Genomic DNA, 19728 nt, shown 5'->3' with positions numbered 1-19728 from the left:
ACTTTAATAAAATATATAATGACATAGGTTTTGAGGTTATGATGTCATCTGCGGGTAACTTGAAGATGACGAGAGTGAAGACCAAAAGATGATGAATTGTCATCGAAACCTAGGTGGTAATATATTTTATTGAGAGTGGAATAGTGCTTCATTTACTAAGAATCAATCCTGTTCTTACCACTCTGACTCTCCATCTGGCATTGGCACCTGAGTGACTCAAATGGCTGCCCCGCAGGGGTCAGGCACCTTTGCAGCCGCCTGCGTCACTGAGGAATAGAAGCCATGCAGACAACCTTTCATCTGTCTCTTACCCTTTGACCTATCTGGCATAAGCGACCCCACCTGGAACAAATATCATTGCTCCCACCATTACAGCTCTAATGGTCATCAGAATGCACCACATCTAGGTAACTGTGTGTGGGGAGGCTTTATTGACTACCTTTTTGAAATTATCGATTGATTTAATAAGAAAACAATTCACTCAGCAACTCATTTTCTGGAAAAAAAGCCTGTTAGGATATCACAAAGTTTCGGAAAGTGTTTGATTAAAGATTCTCGCCTATATCCTAATTTTCCAAAATGAATTTCTGTAAGTTATTTTTGTGTGTTGATGACTTCACTTTTCTTACATGAAATTCAGTTCTTTGGCTTCATTCGTGTGTCGTAAAGTATGCAGCTGAAAGTTGTAAATTTGGTCTAAATGATTATAGCATGCTAAGATGCATAAATTCTCTGGATAGCGCATATTATAAAAATTCTTGATAACTGCTTAAATTCTAAGTGTGAACTAGGCTATATGATGCAATTAATATTGTAACTCTGAACAAAAAATTGGTATTTCATCATCAACCAGAGTTTTGGGATCAGGATTATTTATATATATTCATGAATTATATTTGTGTTATGATTAGTTACATGATTATAAATACTTGATTGCATAGGTCTGATCAAAAGCTGAGTTTAGTTGGAAACCCAGGACAGCTTCTGAAGCCCTTACAAACTGATACCATGTCCTGTGAATATCTTTCCCTGGAGGTAATGGAAAGGTGGATTGTGTGTGAGTATTAATGTTGATCATTTGTATTTTTTGTTCAAATTTCATTTCCTCTCATCTTATTTGGTCTTCATTTTCCACTTTGATTTCAGTTGGGTTCATGTTAAACCACCAAGCGTTGGCACAAGAAACTGCAAATAAGTTATGGACCAGTGCACTTGAATCCAGTTGGGTGGTTGCGCTGTTCCGGGATGAAGTTCTCTATATTCATGCTTATATTCAAAGCTTCTTTGATAGTTTAAAAGGTTATGGGAAAAGGATATCTGAAGTCAAAGACTGCTATAACCAAGCCATTCAAAAAGCGTAAGTACACAATGTATTCAGCTTTATCTCTACCTGAAATTTACATTTTTTCTTTGGTTATATTTCACTGTAATCTTTGCAATTAATTATGAGGCATAAATACCATATTTCGTTGCCCATAATATGCACTTTTTCAACTCCCAAATGTGCTCGAACATTAGCCTGCATCTTGTGGGCTGATGGTGTAAGGGTATTACTTTGAGATATTAGTGAAAGCGGATTTGCTGGGAAAATACTTACTCTTTAAGTATTTTTTCCTGCATCAAGCGTAGAAAATGGTTGCCTTGATTGCAAATTTCAATAACATCACTGTTTTCTGTTATTTGTAAGCAAAAGTTTTGGGATGTAATTAATATTGTTTGCGTTCTTGTTGATGGAACATATGTAGGGTTGTTTTCACAGCAGTCAAAACATCAGCAGCCTCAGTTTCCTTTCATAGTATTGTTTAGGGGAGGTGACTGACAGCCAGTATCAGAATCCTAACTTAGGAATGAGGCTTTTCATCCTTTTTGCACTGATGATTTGACATACATGAGCAATGAACTTCAAATCTGTGTCCCGTTCTTTAAAAAACCAATTTATTTGGAAAGATGTTTTAACTTAATAGTTATTAAGCTTTTGTGTGCAGTAAAGATATTTATGAACAGACCATTATGTGTGGTATCTGTGAACTTGGAGAAAGCCCTTGACAACTTCAAACGGAACAAGATGTTCAAGATACTAGAAGTGCTTGGAATTGAGTACAATGACTGGAAGAATAATCCATCGCCTTAGCAAAAATCAGGCATTAACAATTCTAATAAACCAGTTAAAGGAAAATATCAGCCAAAATAAACAAAGGTCTTAGACGAGGATGAAATCACTTGCCAGCCCTATTCAATGTTTATCTGGAAGAGGTAATAAAAGAAGTGCAAGAATTGGGCAACAAAGGAGTTTCGGTAAATTCACATGCTCTAGTTTGCGGATGACAGTACAGTAGTAACTCCTGAAGGGCTTGCCAAAAGTTGGTAAAATTTAAAAGTTATCATGAAAGAATGTTACAGTATGAACTGGATGAAAATTTGAGATGGTAAGTTACACGGCCTGCATGGTGCGACATGAAATTACTATTCGAAGCGAGCCATTAACCCTTCCGAAGTGACCACCGTGAAAACCAGTGTTACCAGTATCTTCACCTCACCATCTGGAGATTCCTATATTTGGTGTGCTTATGGTACCCATGTATTTTAATAAATATTCATAGAGTTTTTTAATGGAGTTTATGAAAGATGGTGTTGTTCAATCTGTTTTTCGTTTAGGTTGGTAGATTTTTCAAAAATTTGTTGCTGGCATTTTTAATGAATCATTTTTCTTTCAGAGCTCTTCAGCATAGAGAACGAAGGAAATTTTTGAGAACAGCCTTAAAAGAACTTGGATTAATACTTACTGACCAACCAGGACTTCTGGGACCAAAGGTAGGTCAAAAACTGTAAAATCTAAACAAAAAATAATCACAATATATGCCCTGCATGGTCATTGTTCTGTGTAATTTGGACATTGAGTGAAATGGTGATAGAGATGGTTGGAGCAGTGTCTGTTGGCACTAAGGCTACTACTCCAGGCTAGAGGGTTGTGGCTCATATAGGTGTCAGTGATACCGTGAACCACAAATCTGATGAAATTCTAGAGGGGCCTCTATAAAAGTAATGTGCATTTTCTGGGAAAATAGATTAATTGATCGTACTGGTACAAATGCTTAAAATTCTTCAAAATACTCTCCCCTTGCATCAGTACACTTGCGGAGACGTGTCTGCCCTGCCTGGAAGGCACCCTAAAACTCCTCGATGGGAATGTCTCTCAGGAACATTGTAACATGCTTCTTGATGTTTTACACGGTCTCCCAATGCTTTCCTTTCAGTCGGGTAAACTAAAAAAAGTTGCATGGAGCTAAGTCGGGACTGTAAGGGGGCTGGGGGATCACACAGGCCAGGAAGTTAGTAACGATGAAGAACATGTGGCTGGGTGCTCCATTGCTCCAGCGTGTGCTACAAAGTTGGGAAAACACGTCGTGGGGGGGGACTGTAAGGGGGCTGGGGGATCACACAGGCCAGGAAGTTAGTAACGATGAAGAACATGTGGCTGGGTGCTCCATTGCTCCAGCGTGTGCTACAAAGTTGGGAAAACACGTCGTGGGGGGGGACTTCTTTCTGCTCAGACTGCTCGGAGCAAACTAGCAACCGACTGCGTTGGAATGGTAGACCCCCCACCACATTCCCCGACTGGTTTTTCTGTGCCGCCATGGATAGTCATGTCACAATCATGCCCATTACTTTGATAATTGATCATTTACATTCCTTCAGTGAAAGGAACTCACGAGTGTCAATTCGGTTGATGCAATTCTCATGATCTGTAGCCTTGTCCGGAGGATTGATTGTGGACATCTGGTTTGGACCTGAATGGAAGGTATTAATCAGAGGTTGCATAATTACTGTAGAGATATTGGAGCCTCCTTCATTGACTTTTAGTCGGCAATCCAATTGTTTCGGAACCCTCTGAACCGGTCTTGTGTTTACTACATATCTGGGACTGCCAGGAATGTAGTGATGAAGGTAATTGAAAAAAGGATTGGACTATATTAGAAAATCAAAAGTTTCTCATCCCAATACGACTATAATCAGTGGAGATGTTAATGTTCCATCTATTGATTGGAGCACATTGTATTTTAAAATCAGGGACAAAGAGAATGATACCTTTTAGTCACTAGTATATTCTTTTACATTGAACTCTTGCATCGATTTTTCACTTCATCAACTAGGGGAAATAATATTCTTGATTTGTTAGCAACAAACATGCCCAAAGAAATCTTAAATATAGAAATTTTTAAGGAATTAGTGACCACAGAGCAATAAATGCCCAGTTTCCCTGAATGTGGTCCAAAATAAGAAGCTCAAAAGAAAAATTTACTTAAAATTGGTAATTTCAGACTTGACTTCATGGAACTTATCCATTACGGGGAAAAAAATGCAACTTTGTTGATTCAACTTAATTCTTAATCTTACGACCTGGGTTTCAATACGTTATATCATCTTCAGGTACATTTTTGATAATTTCCCAGTATACATTACTATTTTATTATTAGGTAATCTACTAGTTAAGGTAGGTTTTGGATGGACACAGCAATTAAATATTTTGTGACTTCTAACAAAATACAATCCAGCAACCTACTCTATAACAAGTCCTTCTTCATCTCTGTGTACTTCCTTCCTCCCATCATCTCATCCACATCCCTATCCTGTTCCTGCTCTTTTCTCGTTTGCCTAATATTCTCCAATCAATTAGTCTTCAACATTCTAACGCCAATCAATACGCCCTTCGTCCATTTTTCCTGCCTCCATAGAATTTCTCCCAACAAACCCCTCTCTTCGCCCACCATACCAAGTACTTCCTCATTTGTTTTCTTCTCTGTCCATTTTAACTTCTCCATTCTTCTCCACACCCACATTTCAAAAGCCTCCAGTCTACGTCTATCCTCCTGCTTCAATGACCACGTTTCCGCGCCGTACATAGCTATGCTCCATATCAAAGTTTTTACGAGTCTTTTCTTTACATCCTTACTCAACGTCCCCGTCATCAACTCCCTCCTCCTTGTGAAAGCCTCTTTGCCCAGTGCAATTCTTCTCCTTACGTCCCTACTACTTTGACCATGTTGGTCCAAAACACTTCCGAGATACGTAAATTGTTCTACCTGCTCTAGTTTTTGCCCTCCTATTTTAATGTTTAGCTTAGCCTTTTTCTGTCTAGAAAATCGCATAACCTTTGTTTTATTAATATGGATTCTCATCCCATACCTGTCGCACTGAATGTCCAATTCATTAAGCAATGCTTGCAGCCCCTTGGCTGACTGACAAACTAAAGCTTGGTCATCAGCAAACCTATCTGATTTCACGATTTCCCCGCCGACTCTTATTCTTACCTCCAGTTCTTCCCATGCCTCTTTAATCATTTCCTCTACATACAGGTTGAACAGCAATGGTGATAGTGGGCAACCCTGTCTTACATCTCTTCCTAACACTTCCCATCCGGACTCATTGTTCTCCACTCGCACCTGAGCAGTCTGATACACGTACAGGTTGCGGATTAGCCTCCTTTCCCTCCAATCTATTCCTATTTTGTGCAATATACTCATTATATTTTCCCAATCCACTCTATCAAATGCTTTTTCGAAATCTGTGAAGCAGGCAAATGCGCCCTGATTGAATTCTATATTTCTCTCGATTAGTGATCTCATTACTGCAATGGCATCACGTGTACCTCTCCCCTTCCTAAACCCAAACTGATCATCCCCTAAGTAATCATTTGCCCTACTCTCCATACTTTTGTTGATGATCCTGAGAACAACTTTAGCTGCGTGGAATATCAAACTTGTTTTTCTGTAGTCCTCACATGACGTAGCCTCTACCTTTTTCGGAATAGGAACTAACACTGATCTCACAAAGCCTTCTGGCCAGATTCCTTCCTCATAGCTACTACAAATCAGTCCATATAGTCTCTTCCCACCACATTTTCCTAAGCCTTTCAGTAGTTCCACAGGAGTGTTGTCTACCCCCACGGCCTTATTTGATTTCATCACCCTCAATGCCCTTTCTATTTTATTGTCGAGTATGCCTGGACATAAGCTGTCTTCCTCTATGTCATGTTCCTTTTCTGCCTTACCTTGTTGGTCTAAGTTCTTTACTATACAGTTCTTCTTTTTATTCCGTCCATCTCTCTTGGATCTTTTCTGTTCCAACTATTATCTTACCCGACATCTTTCTAACTGTTAACGCATTTCTTCCCTTCTTACTCGCCATTAGTTATTCAACCTTCTTGTACAGCACACCAATTTCACCCTTCCTCTGTAAATCTCTATGTCCTCGCTCTGCGTTTTCCACCATGCTTCGTTTGCTTTATTTGATACCCATCTCAATTTATTATTTAACCCTTTATACTTCATGTTGCCCAACTCTGTGTTAGCATTCTTCTACTTGCTTCTCATATCTATCTTTCTAGTAATCCCATCCATTATCCAAAGTTTCCTTGACCTTTTTTTGTTAACGGTTCCTAAAGTTTCTTTTATGGCTTTCGATATCCCTTTCTTGATATTTTCCCATTTTTCTTTGATAGTATTCAGCTCTTTACCATCCTCCACGGTTTTCTCTGCAGCCTGCTGGTACTCCTTCCTTGTCAATCCATTTAATGCTTCTACATTCCATTTCCTAATCCGCCGCCCCTGCCTTATCTTTTTGAAACAGACGCTACATTTCATAACAACTGAAATGTAGTCAGAGTTCGCATCTGCTCCTGGGAAGGTGTGCGAATTTATCACACTGTTTCTAAACCTGTGCCTAACCAGAATATAATCTAACTGATACCTTTCTGAGTCACCTGGCATTTTCCATATAAACCTGCACCTTTTGTGGTGTCGAAATGATGTGTTGGTGATGATTAACCCCTTTCTCCTGCAGAACTTGATCTTTCTCCCCGCGGTCATTCCTCGTACTTAACCTGTAGTAACCCACCTCATCACTATCTCTTCCTTTGCCTACCATCGCATTCCAATCCCCCATCACTATCAAATGTTTCCCTGAAGCAACACACGTGATTATGTCCTCTAACTGATCGTATACAGTATACATTGTATTTCCCAATGTTCAAGTGAATGTATGCAAAAATTGCTTCAAGGAAAAGAAGGTGCATTCCATGTTTGCCAATCATCTCCTGAATAGCAGCCTCCAAAGTGACTTTGTGCTGAATATCCTCCTCTGGGAAAATAACAGAAGAAGACTTGATGCGTTAGAGACGCTAAAGATTGTCTGGCATTCCAAGAACAACATTCAATTGGCTATTGAGCAAGTGATTACCTCCCATCCCACCTACTTTCCATGTCACTGCAACGCCTGTATCGGTAAATAAATATGATTCCAAGAAATACGTGTATGAGGGTTTCACTGTTGTTATTCATTCAACCCCCCAACCCACAATTCCCTGGGCTCCCTTGCCTCGGTCATTTAAAAATTTCCTCCCATCACCTTAAGTCTCCTTCCCAGGGATGCTACGCCATTAGTTGGGTTTATGACTGCAGTAGAACCTTTTTTAAAAGGAAGAGGTAATATAATGAAGGGTTGGCATAACAATGAGAAATATTTGAAATTCAAGGTGAATTTTCCACAAATGCACAAGTCTCTGGTGTCTGGCAGCATGGTATTCTCCAGCAGTCACACTCTCATGGTTTCATTAATTTGGGGAAGCAGATTTGAAGATGATCAAGCTTTAGCTTGCTGGTCAACCAAGTTGTTACTGTCTTGGTGGAGTACATTAGAAAATCATGTGAAAGATATGGCATTAGAATCATTTTAAGCAAAACCATTTCTAAGGTTTTTGGTAAGAGGGTAAGTTTGGTAAGTTAAATGTTCAAATAGGTAAGTGAAAACTAGAGTTGGTAGAACTAATAATGTATTCTGGGAGTGTCATGGGCCAAAATAGTCACAGGAGGTTAAGGAAAAGATAGCGAAAACTTTGGTATGGAGTGTGATTTTATATGATTTGGAAATATGTTTGTTGAAGCAAGGTAGTCGGCATAGATTTGGAGGCTTTGGGGATGTTGGTGTGGAGAAGGAAGGAAAAGGTCAAATGAATGGATAGGAAACCAAACTAACGCGTAAGTATTAGGCATAATGGTGATGGAGAAGAGGGGACTGTTGGGAGAAATCTAAAGGAGGCAGGAAAGATGGATGCAGATAGTTTGGATTGGCAATGGGTTGTTGAAGAATGTAATAGAGGGGAGGACATTAAGGAAATGAGGAAGGACTAGAAATAGGAAGGGCATGATGGACAGAATGACAGTAGGAAGGAAGTATGCATAATTGAAATACAGTTCATTCTGGTATTAGGTTTAAGGTTTTTTCCTTGTCAGTAGAGCTCATAAATGTAGGAATGTACAGTCTGTGTCCATTGAAACTCTACCTTAAACTTAAGACTACCAAATAATAATAATAATAATTAAAAATACATACTTATATGCATTCACTCATGTAGATAAATTTCTAGTTATCTATTCAATTTTATGTGTTGAAGCGCCATGTTGAACGGAAGCAAGAAACATCCTTTTCCATTTGTATCTTGTCTCAGGCACTCCTAATATTTATTGGACTCTGCTTTGCGAGAGATGAAGTTTACTGGCTACTGCGACATAATGACAACCCTCCCCTACAAAAGAGCAAAGGAAAGACAGCTGAAGATTTGGTCGATCGGCAACTTCCTGAACTCCTGTTTCACATGGAGGAATTAAGATGTAAGTAAATGGGCATGTCGTAATTATAATGCACTTGTATGTAATGTTTGGGATATAGAGGGTCATCCTACCTCATTTAGACATTGGTATGAATGGAAATAGTTTGAAGATGAAGGATTCAGTTTCCAATATCTCATCACTTTTTCTTCCTGAAATTGCCTTTGATGAATACAGTTGTAGTTGCATTCATATGTGGACCTTTTTTCTGTGATAGTATTTGGTCAGGCCATTGAGATGTGCTAATGTGAGCCATGTAATTGAGGTATGCGACAAGGTGCCCTCGCTTCCAAGATGAGCACCTGTCCAGAATTGAGATAGCAGGAATTTTTCCTTGTGTGCTTGTGTCATTTATAATACTTGGGGACTGCATTTTACTCACGAAGAGCTCTGGCAAATTGTTGCTCGCGTGTGAGAGGGTGGGGGGGGGGGGGTCCAGATTCCTTTGGGGAAAAGGTTCCTCAAAAGAATGCAGTGACTGTTCCCAGGAGGAAATGGGCTCTTTGGCAGTAGACGAGAGGTTGAGTATGGTGAAGGTGGGCAAACCTTAACAGTGTAAGCTAAATTGCCGTTGGAAACCGTATCTTTGTTCTTAGTTCCCAAGTCAGCATAATATAGGTTTCAGGTGAGCTTGGTTCCCGTATTCTACCATAAGGAGAGGGTAGTATGATTCCCTGTAGTGTTAATCAGGCAACTTATGCTCATTAAATGAAGAAAATAATGTATATTCCCACTGTTCTTTATTTATGTACAACTATTTTCAACAGCCAACCTCTTTCCTAGGGAAAAATTTCGAGTAACTTAAAATCAATCTTGTATACTAACAAAGACAAAGTAGCAAAACAAAATAAAGGTGGCATTTATAAGTTAACTTGTAAGGACTGTTGTGCTAGACACAAAGGCCAAACGGGGAGATCATTAAAAACACAGGCGGAGGAACATAAATGCCGTTTTAGAAATTGTGACCTCAAGCAATCTCACTTCGCCAAGCATCTACGGGAAGAAAATCATGGGAGTGAGTTCAACCAGGAACTCGTACACCAGATGGACAAGTGGGAAGAGCTGGAAATCAGAAAGAATTTAAAACCAGGTCATTTGGTCAATGATGCTACCTCTCCCCAATCCTGGAAGTATTCCTTTCCTTCACAGAAAGACCCAAAAACCCCCCCTCCCTTCCCACTGTGAACCCACCAGTCACCTTCCCTGAAGCTTAACACCCCTCTTCCCCCCAAACATCTACGCCGATAACAACCCCACTTTTTTCCCCTCCTTCCCCCCCTCTCCCTCATGAGTGGTATGTAAATGGACTGCGACTTGATTAATTTGTACCTGATGATGACGCCTAAGCGTTGAAACTAGTTGTACGTAAATAAAGAACAGTGGAAATATACATTGTGTTCTCCATTTAATGAACATGAACTTCCACAAAGTTGAGCCTGGAACAATTGAAAACTTTGATGCTCATCAAAGATTTTAGTAAATATGCTGCATACTCTTTGTTTCATGAAATAAACTGGAAACCTGCCTCTTTCATCCTCAGGTATTCAGTAGTAAATGATTTGGAAAATTTCTAAAAAATATTTTGACTTCTCTGTTTGGTTAGTTAGTGTAATTTTTGAGCTTTCACTGTTACTATTGTACTTTGATTATCTGTTAGGGCCTTAGATAGACTAAAAATCCAGTTAATTTTGTTTCAGTAAAAAATCAGATCAGATTTGGTGAGTGGAATGAATGCAACTATTTCAGAATGTAAAAATCATTTTCGTTGACCGGGATTCCAGTCACAGCAAATGATTTTTACTCTTTGATATTGTTGCATTGTAATGCACACTTAGCGGATGATTCGGTTGAAAGTTACTGTTGCAATATCTTTGGCAGTACTTGGGAGTGGAATGAAGTTTATATAAATTGATTTGGAGAAGCTGACTAAAAGTCACGTGGGATTGAAGAACATAATAATCAATATGCCCCAAAGAGGTGTTTTAATTTTGAAATTGTCATTAGTAAAATTCAGAGGTTTGTTTTGTTTGTCTCTATGATGATGCTATCAATGCTATTACTGATGCAGTAGCTACCTTAACTTTAAGGTCAAAGTTTTTCTCTAAAAAATTATTTTGATGTTGAACGGGATTCAGTTTTTTGCAAAATTATCATGAAATCCCTGGATGATTGTCTCTCATAAGAGGTATCACATTTGGCGAAGGTGATTCTTCTTTAAACAAACCCCGAATAAACTTGAAGTTCAGTGGGACAAGGTAGAAACTGAGGACAATCAAATTCTAGATGGTTAGCAACCATCAGCTAATAATTTGATATCCCATATCGTCTTCTTCAACAGTTAGTAAATGTTCATGGGGAGGACTCTTAAATTTAATTGGATTTTCTAATAATCCCCCCTCTCTATGGACTATAACCTAGATGGGGTGGGGATTGGGGAAGGGATTGTGCACTCTGATGATCTCTAAGAGCTGTGCCAGTTAGGGTGAATGATAAATGCCACTGGCAGGGTCACCCTTACCATATTGGTCTAAGGGTAGGTGCTGGACCATATATCTTCTGTGCAATGTCAGTTCCTCAGTGATGTGGCTGCGAAGGCATCAGATCCTAGTGGGGTGGCCATGGTAGTGCTGATTTTTTATTGGTATTGTACTTGTAAAGATAGGTATGTGATGGAATCAGGCTATAGAATAGTACAATGATACATTTCCTTGCCTATCCTAACAAAACAACCTAACATCTGACAGTACAATAAACCATTCTTTCATTCCGCATACCCCCTCCTACCTTCCGAATGTCCAATATGCCTATTCATTGCCAACCTCATGATTCAAATATCTGATGCATCTCTTTCTATAAATGCCAATGCTTGCAATACCTTTTGAGGATAATGTACATTTTCTAAAATTATTTAAAAATAATAAACAGAGGGTGAGTTAACCTACTTGATCAGTGACCAGTTGACTATCACATTGTTAAAAATCATGTTAGATTTATGATAAATTTATGATCACGGGATTCTCTGTGCAGAGAATCCATTGAGAATTAGTATGAGTTGGACCTCAGCGGTGATGCTCTCATGGTAATGCTTATGGGTGTCACCAGTAATGGTGCTCAGAACTTCTCCCTCCCCCTTGGTTTCCTAATCTAGAGTACTATTACTGTTGATGATCTGTGGGTATTTACTGCTCTTTCTGGATAGTGATTACTTTGTTGGCCTTTGATAGAGCATTTTATCTATCTCTACTCTTTTATCTCTTTTTCAGTTTTGGTGCGCAAGTATAACCAAGTTATGCAGCGGTATTATGTTCAGTATTTATCAGGATATGATGCTGTATCTTTGAGTCACATAATTCAGGGTTTACTATCCTGTCCCGATGATGAGCATATTATTCTCTCCTCTGTGTGCAATTATATTTCCAACATTTATGTCAAACAAGGTAAGAGAATAGTTTTGATTTGTCATTTTGTTTAGTTATTATATATGTTGTTATCTGGGTTATATGTGCTAAAATTAATAAATGAATATGTTTACATTGAATTAATTTGTATTAATTTAAGTTTAAACGTCATAGAACAAGGATCATTTAAGTTTAATAAACTCAATCCCCAGTTTCGAAGACAGAGTTACATAAGCTTTCTCTGCCCTGCTTAAATTTTTCGTAAAAAATTCATGAAAATTTTCACAGCATATCCATAAGCAGATAATGTTATACAATACCTGCTGTTATATCTTGTGTCTCAGAGGTGGAAAAAATTCAACTTTGGAATTAGAAATATTTGGGTCACAAATAAACTTGGAAGAATATTCACTAATTCATAAATTCATAAATGTAAAATTCGATAATGCATTCTATGCAAAAAAAAATAAATTAGGTGCAAGGTGTATGCAAAGAAAATTATTTATACATTTTTTTAGGATTCTAAATCATGTTCACCTTTTCTTCTATCTTCCGGTTCGATTCCCAGTTACTTTGTTTCTTCTGAAATTATGCAACCAGGAATGCTGACTCGTTTTGTGAAAGTGAAAAAGAATTGAAAAAAATTGTTAATCAGTTATGATACTACCTAATTCCCCATTAATAGAAAACTGTCTAGAGGCATTTGTTTTTGCCTTTTTGCCAGCACACAACACAGTAAACAAGCAGGGCTTCAATTTCTGATTTGCTGTTTGTATTTGTGCAAAGTAGTGGCGTGAGGTGGTCTATCATTGGCTTATGACCGAGGAATGCATTCTCATCTGCTGTTACATGTAGAAATATAGATTCACTTTGGCATCTTATTCCAGAAGACACCTGCCCCTTAACAATTAAACACCTTCTTGAGCCGTTTGCTCTCGGAATCCAAGAGCTTCTTGAAGTCACTGCTGAAGTTCTCTGTTGCCTTTGACTCAGTGCTTCCTGATTTATCATGCCTCACAATGCCTTGGATATCGGTTCTTCTCGTAAACTTCTCATGCCATGCATATCTACCCTTAAATACTTCTTCAGCTGTTGGTGATCTTGGCATCTTCTAATGAGGTCTGCAAAAATCACTTTCCCCTTATTACAAATGATGTTCTCGCTAATAGTGTTGCATTGCAATTTCTTTTCCTTCATCCATATGAGAAGCAATCTTTTAACATCGTTGAGGATGTGGACATACATCGTGTAGATATTCTTGTCACTCTCTTTGAAGCGTCTATCTCCTTAATTTTGTCCTTGTTCTTGAAGAAAATGCAATTCTTTGGTGTCAACCGATTTGTTGGTGTGCATACTTGATCATCCACACTCACACCTTGTTCCTGATTTCCAATGACTTTACTTCCATTTCTATTTCATTTTTATTCTTTTGTGACTTTTGCTTACGTATTTTTCTTTGGGGTCGTTTATAAAACTATGCACAAATTATTGTTACACTTTGCACAAAAGAATCATTAATAATCAGTCTGATCGCAAGTTTTGGAATGTGCGATCACTAGGGATGCTAAGATACTAGCGGAATGAGTGCCATAGACAAACTGAAGTAGCAGGCTCGCAATCATGTCGGGAATTCCCCCTCTCCTTGTCATTCATTATACAATAAGTCACTCATTATTGAGTCATTTTTGGGACTTAGATGTTTGCTCACTCGCAACGCGAGGTTCTCGTTAAGTGAGGTTCCACTGTATTGACTTGAGAAAACAAGGTGAGATGCCTGTTGCAAAGCTCCAGGGTGAGTTGGCAGAAGGAACTGATGTTTCATGTTAGCCGAGATGTTCGGAAACTCATGTAAGAACAATAAAATGAAAAACTAAGAAAAATTTAATGGGCCTGAAATGCCTTCAAGAAAGTTGTGAAGACATAAGGAGGATATTAAGCATGCCATCTATGAAAAAGGGGTGGAAAACTATAGAGTATAAATACTTGAGTTGTTCACAGACTGTAATGTTCATTTTATGGTTGCCAATGAAGAGTTTTTCCTGTGAACAAGGGGCATTCAGTGAGTAGTGAAAAGAAAGGTTCCAAATAAAAAGAGCCAAGCAGCTGGAGCAACTGGCCCATGACTAATAGGACGCCCATATCATGGGAGACAACTATTGTCTGCTGCAAGGAGATGATTCAGAAGCTTAATTCAAAAGAAATAGTGCAAAAGAACTGTCGAGAGAAAAGGGAGAAGGCATAACAGGGAATGGGTAAATGTAGATAAGTATTGCAATTGTTTACCCTTTCCATTGGTAGAGTATTGAAAATTATTAGTAATGAAATGAGTAATTTCATTTATTTTTTTGCATAATTCATGCAGGATATTTTTGTCGTAAAATTGATTTGAGAAATTCTTACATGATGAGTTAAATTGGATGCCATTTTTTAAATTAGTGTGCAAATAAGTCTTGAAAAACCCAAAAACTTCCAGACAATTTAGATGGCCATAATTTCACATGACTGTGTTAATTATGTTATCAATGAATTTTACATAGGATGAAATGCTAAGTTGTATATCCTAGTCTGTTGAAAGATTTCATGTAAAATTAAATTGTTTTTTTTTCATTTCAGTTGAAGATAATGAAATATTTGATCTTATTGCCATAAGAATAGACTGGTTTAGGCTACAGGCATATACATCTGTAAGTAAGTCACAATTGGTATTGGCTGATCATAAAGATTTAGCAATCACTATGGACACAATAAAATTTCACACCAAAATGGTTGACTACCTCGATGAAATGTTGGTTGAAACATCAGATTTGTCCATATTTTGGTGAGTTGAATTATTTAGAATCCAGTCTCAGAATGACTAATATTGTTGTGTTGAATCCTCTTGAAATTAGTTTTGATGGAGTGGTATTCATAAAATTTGACTAGCTTTTAAGTGTTTGCTTATATAATGGCTGTTAAACATCTTTGTGGGAAATACAGGAACAATGAGTCAATCAATCAATAAAACATGTGTATTGTGGCCTTGCATAATTTTTCAATGACCGGAAGAATATAGTCTCGTGTGGTGACAAGAAAAATCTCTTGTTTGTCATGCTCCAGTTGTATTCCTTAACAATTTGAGGATCTAATGGTGTTAAGAAAAATGTCTTGTCCACATTATATATCTCCCCAGTATTACCATTAATATGTTTACAAGTAGTTTGATTCCCAGGAAAGCCTCTCTGGGCACCCTTCTTGAATTAGTGTTGTCATTTAGGTGTATTTGATGTGTCTCTAAAATCTTAGTCGTGCTGCAGCATCTTGGGCATCTTCTTTTAATAGAATTCCTGTAATGAGAAAATACAGATGTGACAACCTATGTGTCAGAATCTTCTCACGTCCATCGATTGCATGCACATCATTTTATCATATTCTTAAATTTGAATGATGTTCAAAGCCTATGGAAGACTCAGCTATTTGAAATAATGTTCTTCTCTTCTAATGACAAAATTTCGCATTTGCCATTTTCAACTGAGAAGCAGTAATGTGAAATTGTTTGTCAAACTCTTTGGGAAGATTAATTATAAATTTATATTTCCCACTAAATCAGTATCTGTATTTTAGTCTTCTAGAATGGTGTTTTGTACTTCCTTTTTCAGTTTCTACAGCAAAATATTTGAGGACCAGTTTCACATGTGCTTGGAGTTTCCTGCCCAGAATCGCTATATCGTAGCATTCCCATTGATATGTGGGCATTTCCAAAGTTGTACGCATGAGCTATGTCCTGAAGAGGTAAGGGAATTTTTTAGTATTCATTTACTGAAGGCAGCATTTCAGATTCGCAATATTGATAAATGTTGTTCATTTTAAAGAACTTGGGTTTGTGATCTCTTTTCAGTTTGCAAACACGCGTTTAACTAATTACAAAGGTTCAATTGGTGAAGGTGTCAACTGGGTGTAAGTGCTCACATTGTATACATAGCATATAATTAATGAGTATGTATGGGCATAGTGAAAAGTAATAGATATCTTTTTACTCTAGTGGAATGCTTGTAAAGAAGATAATTGAAAAAGTGTCTTTTCTCTGAGGTAACAGAATAGCACGACATCCGTATGCAACAACATTTCATTGATGTTGTCTTGCTGCAGTCATGAATGTTCTACCCATTGACTTGGGTCCCTGTGGCGTGCCATTTGTTCAGGAAGGCCATTATATGCAATGGAGTGCCCGTTTAACATTTGCCGGGGATGTAGTTTTTGTGCATTGAAAGAAGTAATCTCCAAACTTGGCAGGGTCTAAACTTTTATGACCAAGTGGTAGTTTATTATTATTAAATCGCTTTTTACTCACAGTTATTATCTACAAAAATACATATTTTTTTAAAGTTAATCTTCCTGCAAAGTGGAAAACATTAATACAAAGTAAGAATAGAAGATAGTGCTTATTTCTTTTTTATTCCTTTTCCCTGCAAGATTGGCAATCCTATTGGTGAGTTTTCTTCACTCCATTTAAGACTGCGTTTTTCGAAACCCCTCGGGCAACACAGTACTTAGTTCTTCATTGGGAGAATTAGTCATGCTTTTCCTTATTTTTGCATTTTCCCTCTCTAGCTCTTAGCTTACATTAATGCATATTTTTGCGGCATAATAATGTACCTAACTGAATAGCATTAGCCTCCCAGAAATTTGGAAAAATTTTGTAAATCTAATTTTAGTACGAGGGTAATTTAATAAATAACTCACAAAACTGGATAGAGGCAATAATAATCTGAGTAACCCCCTGAAATCTATGTTGGTTTTTTGCGATGCGCTTGGGATAATTTTCATGTACTATCTTGGAGAAGGAAAGACTATCAACGGCAAGTATTATGCAAAATTATTGCAACGTTTTAGCGAAGAAATCAAGCAAAAGTGGCCGCATTTGGCTAAGAAGAAAGTGTTGTTTCATCAAGACAATGCACCAGCTCAGAAATCCATTATTGCAATGGCCAACATTCACGAATTAAAGTTTGAATTGCAACCTCATGCATCGCCAGATTTAGCCCCCTTGGATGGTTTTCTGTTCGCAAACTTGAAAAAATGGCTCGATGGTCAAAGATTCTCCAACCGTGAAGAAGTGATGTCGGCAGTTAATGGCTTTTTTTAGGAGCAAGACAGTTATTATTATAAAAAGGATATCGAAGTTATTGAACATCGCTGGGAAAAGTGTATAGAGCTGAGAGGAGATTATGTTGAAAAATGAATACATTTTTTTCTAAAATTTTTGTGTTTTCTTTGTTGGGTCGGGTACTTATGGGATTGCCCGCAAGTTTTCATATAATATTGGTGGTGCCGTATTTTGAAAGTCAGTACTTATATCTTTCTGCAGAAAACATTGTGCCGTATTTGTCTGAATGCTAGTGCACTTCACTCAGTTACGTCTCAGCCTGATCAGCCTTGGAGGTGGATAGCAATATTGTATTTGCTAATGCCAACTATTATGTGTTTCACACGCATATGACGTGCATTAATAGGTCAAGCAATAGTGATGAAAGAGATAGGAGAAGAGAATGCCACCAAGGCAGACACAAGGGCTCAGTGTTCCCCTGGATAATTTGTGGGCACATATCCCAACTTCCTCTTGCAGGTCCCGTGTTCTTCGAGAGTGCCCTGGTAGGCTTGATATTATGATGCCTTATAGATGGCTCTGAGGAATCCTTCGTATGGTGGGATGGTTGTGAGAAGGAGAATTTGAATGCCAGACTGATTGATAGATAAGGAATCATTCCTCCGTGTGCAAAATTTGATACAACAGTAGGGAATGTAATGAGCATCAAATTGAGCTTCCCAAATGCCATTAACCGTTTTGATGGTCGGTGTCTTAATACCCTCTGCCACACATTTCTGTGGTGGCTTACAGGGTAAGATATAAAAGCATTGTGTGCATGTCCATTCTTGTAATTTCATTTGGCGATGTTCTATGTAGATAAGGCATCTTTGATGTCTGGAATATGTTGCAAATAGTTCTGTTAAAATTGTTTTCCTTTTTGCCAAGGTTTGCCTTTTGTGACAAGGAGTTGAGTTGTGCATAGCATGTGGAAACATTCATAGTGACCACTACAGATGGTGTAACATTTGGGTTGTATTCTTATTCCCAACCTCTTGCTTAATATTTGTTTCATAATGAGATACGAGAATCTGTCATAAAATATGTGAAATTGTTGAAGAGGAAACAAGATCAGAACTAGCAAAAACGAAAAAAAAATGTTAAAGAAACTTCAGTTCATATTTATTTACAATAACTAAACAAAATTCAACGATCTAGTGAGAAATGCCAGTAGCTTGATTGGCAGTAATTTGTACCTGATTAGAAAAGACTGACGTCTTATCACCTTTAAATTTTAATAATCTAATATGTGTAATGCTTTGTAACCTAAGGCTATTGGTTAGAAAGTTTATGTTGCTGATGAGCTCATTTGTATTTTGGTCTATATAGCCCGGTCTGCTTTCATATTAATTGGTTGTCTTTCATTTTAGCGACATCACATCAGGGAGAGGAGTTTATCTGTGGTGAATATGTTTCTGGATGAGATGGCAAAAGAAGCAAAGAATATTATCACAACAATATGTGATGAGCAGTGTACAATGAGTGATAAGGTAGGTAAATAGGTTGGTTATCCGCTGCTACTGATGCACTAGGATCATGGTAGATTTTCCTGGTAAATGGTTTTTCATGTAGGTTTGGAATCAATCAAATGGTTCCTTTGTCATTTAAAATCCCTCTGTGACTCATCGTGATATTCTTACTCTAATGGAAGTAAGACAGGGAGGGGCATATACAATGTAAATCAAACAGTTTAGGTAGAAATTGCATTAGTTTGACCCCTCTTCATTGGCTCTTCTTTCATCAAATTAATGTAATCAGTGCAGTATGCTGAATCAGAATGCGTAGGACACGTGCAGGGCTTCTGTGTATTTGCTGCAAAATGCTCATTACAAATGTTTACAAAACACACAGGAATATAAATTTAGTGATGTTACTCTTTCATTTGTTACAGCGAATGAATGGAGTGTTTAATGGTCTACACTAGTCTTAATTGTACTTGTCTTGGGGCTATTTTGACTTTGCTCATATGTGTCGTGTGGGTTACAATTTAATAGTGCACAATTTCATTTCTCTAAGCTTTCAATCCAGATTCAGACTTAAGCAAAGTGATGTTTAACAAGTTCTAAAAAAATTTAAGATCCAGGTTTTGAGAAGACTTGCATACCCTCCAAAAATTAACCTCCATTTGTGTAATTATCATTTTTTAAACCATTCCGTCTTCTTTCTGCGCATCTCCACAGCACATCATTATATTCCAATGATGGAATGTAGAAAATCTAGAATTATGTACTTGTATTGCATTAATTAAATATTTTCCTAGGGCAGTGAAAAAAAAATATTATTCCCTCGCATTGATTCTTTAATCATATTGTATCAACTTGTATTCATAATTTTAACACACTTTGGGTTGGATATAATTCATTTACTGACTGTGTCATCAGCACCTAGCTTTCAAATTTTGAGAAAATAGTCACCTCTTGCTAGAAATTCATTTAGGAATAATCTTTGTATGGTTTTTAGTGTTATGCATTAATTTTACTCATTATTTCAGGAGATTGTTAATAATAAATTTAGAGCAAAATGACCATGAGAACAAACACACTCA

General features: G+C 37.6%; 1 protein-coding gene across 3 annotated transcripts in view; it reads left to right on the top strand.

Annotated features, from left to right (window-relative positions):
• Hem (Nck associated protein 1 Hem) overlaps window positions 1–19728 on the top strand; it is a 46300-nt gene that overhangs the window by 4898 nt on the left and 21674 nt on the right. For all 3 annotated transcript variants that reach the window (XM_071582550.1, XM_071582549.1, XM_071582548.1), the window contains exons 6-13: window positions 942–1057; window positions 1147–1357; window positions 2715–2811; window positions 8504–8666; window positions 11927–12100; window positions 14675–14879; window positions 15697–15829; window positions 18554–18673. In XM_071582550.1, coding sequence (XP_071438651.1) covers window positions 942–1057; window positions 1147–1357; window positions 2715–2811; window positions 8504–8666; window positions 11927–12100; window positions 14675–14879; window positions 15697–15829; window positions 18554–18673 — 1219 coding nt within the window. The remainder of the gene's footprint in view (window positions 1–941; window positions 1058–1146; window positions 1358–2714; window positions 2812–8503; window positions 8667–11926; window positions 12101–14674; window positions 14880–15696; window positions 15830–18553; window positions 18674–19728) is intronic.

Source organism: Hetaerina americana, unplaced genomic scaffold, assembly GCF_022747635.1.
Source record: "Hetaerina americana unplaced genomic scaffold, ioHetAmer1.1.p SCAF_119, whole genome shotgun sequence".
In the NCBI taxonomy this organism is placed as follows: Eukaryota; Metazoa; Arthropoda; class Insecta; order Odonata; family Calopterygidae; genus Hetaerina; species Hetaerina americana.
Note: the sequence above shows the minus strand (reverse complement) of the source record. Positions and strands in the feature narration are given on the sequence as shown.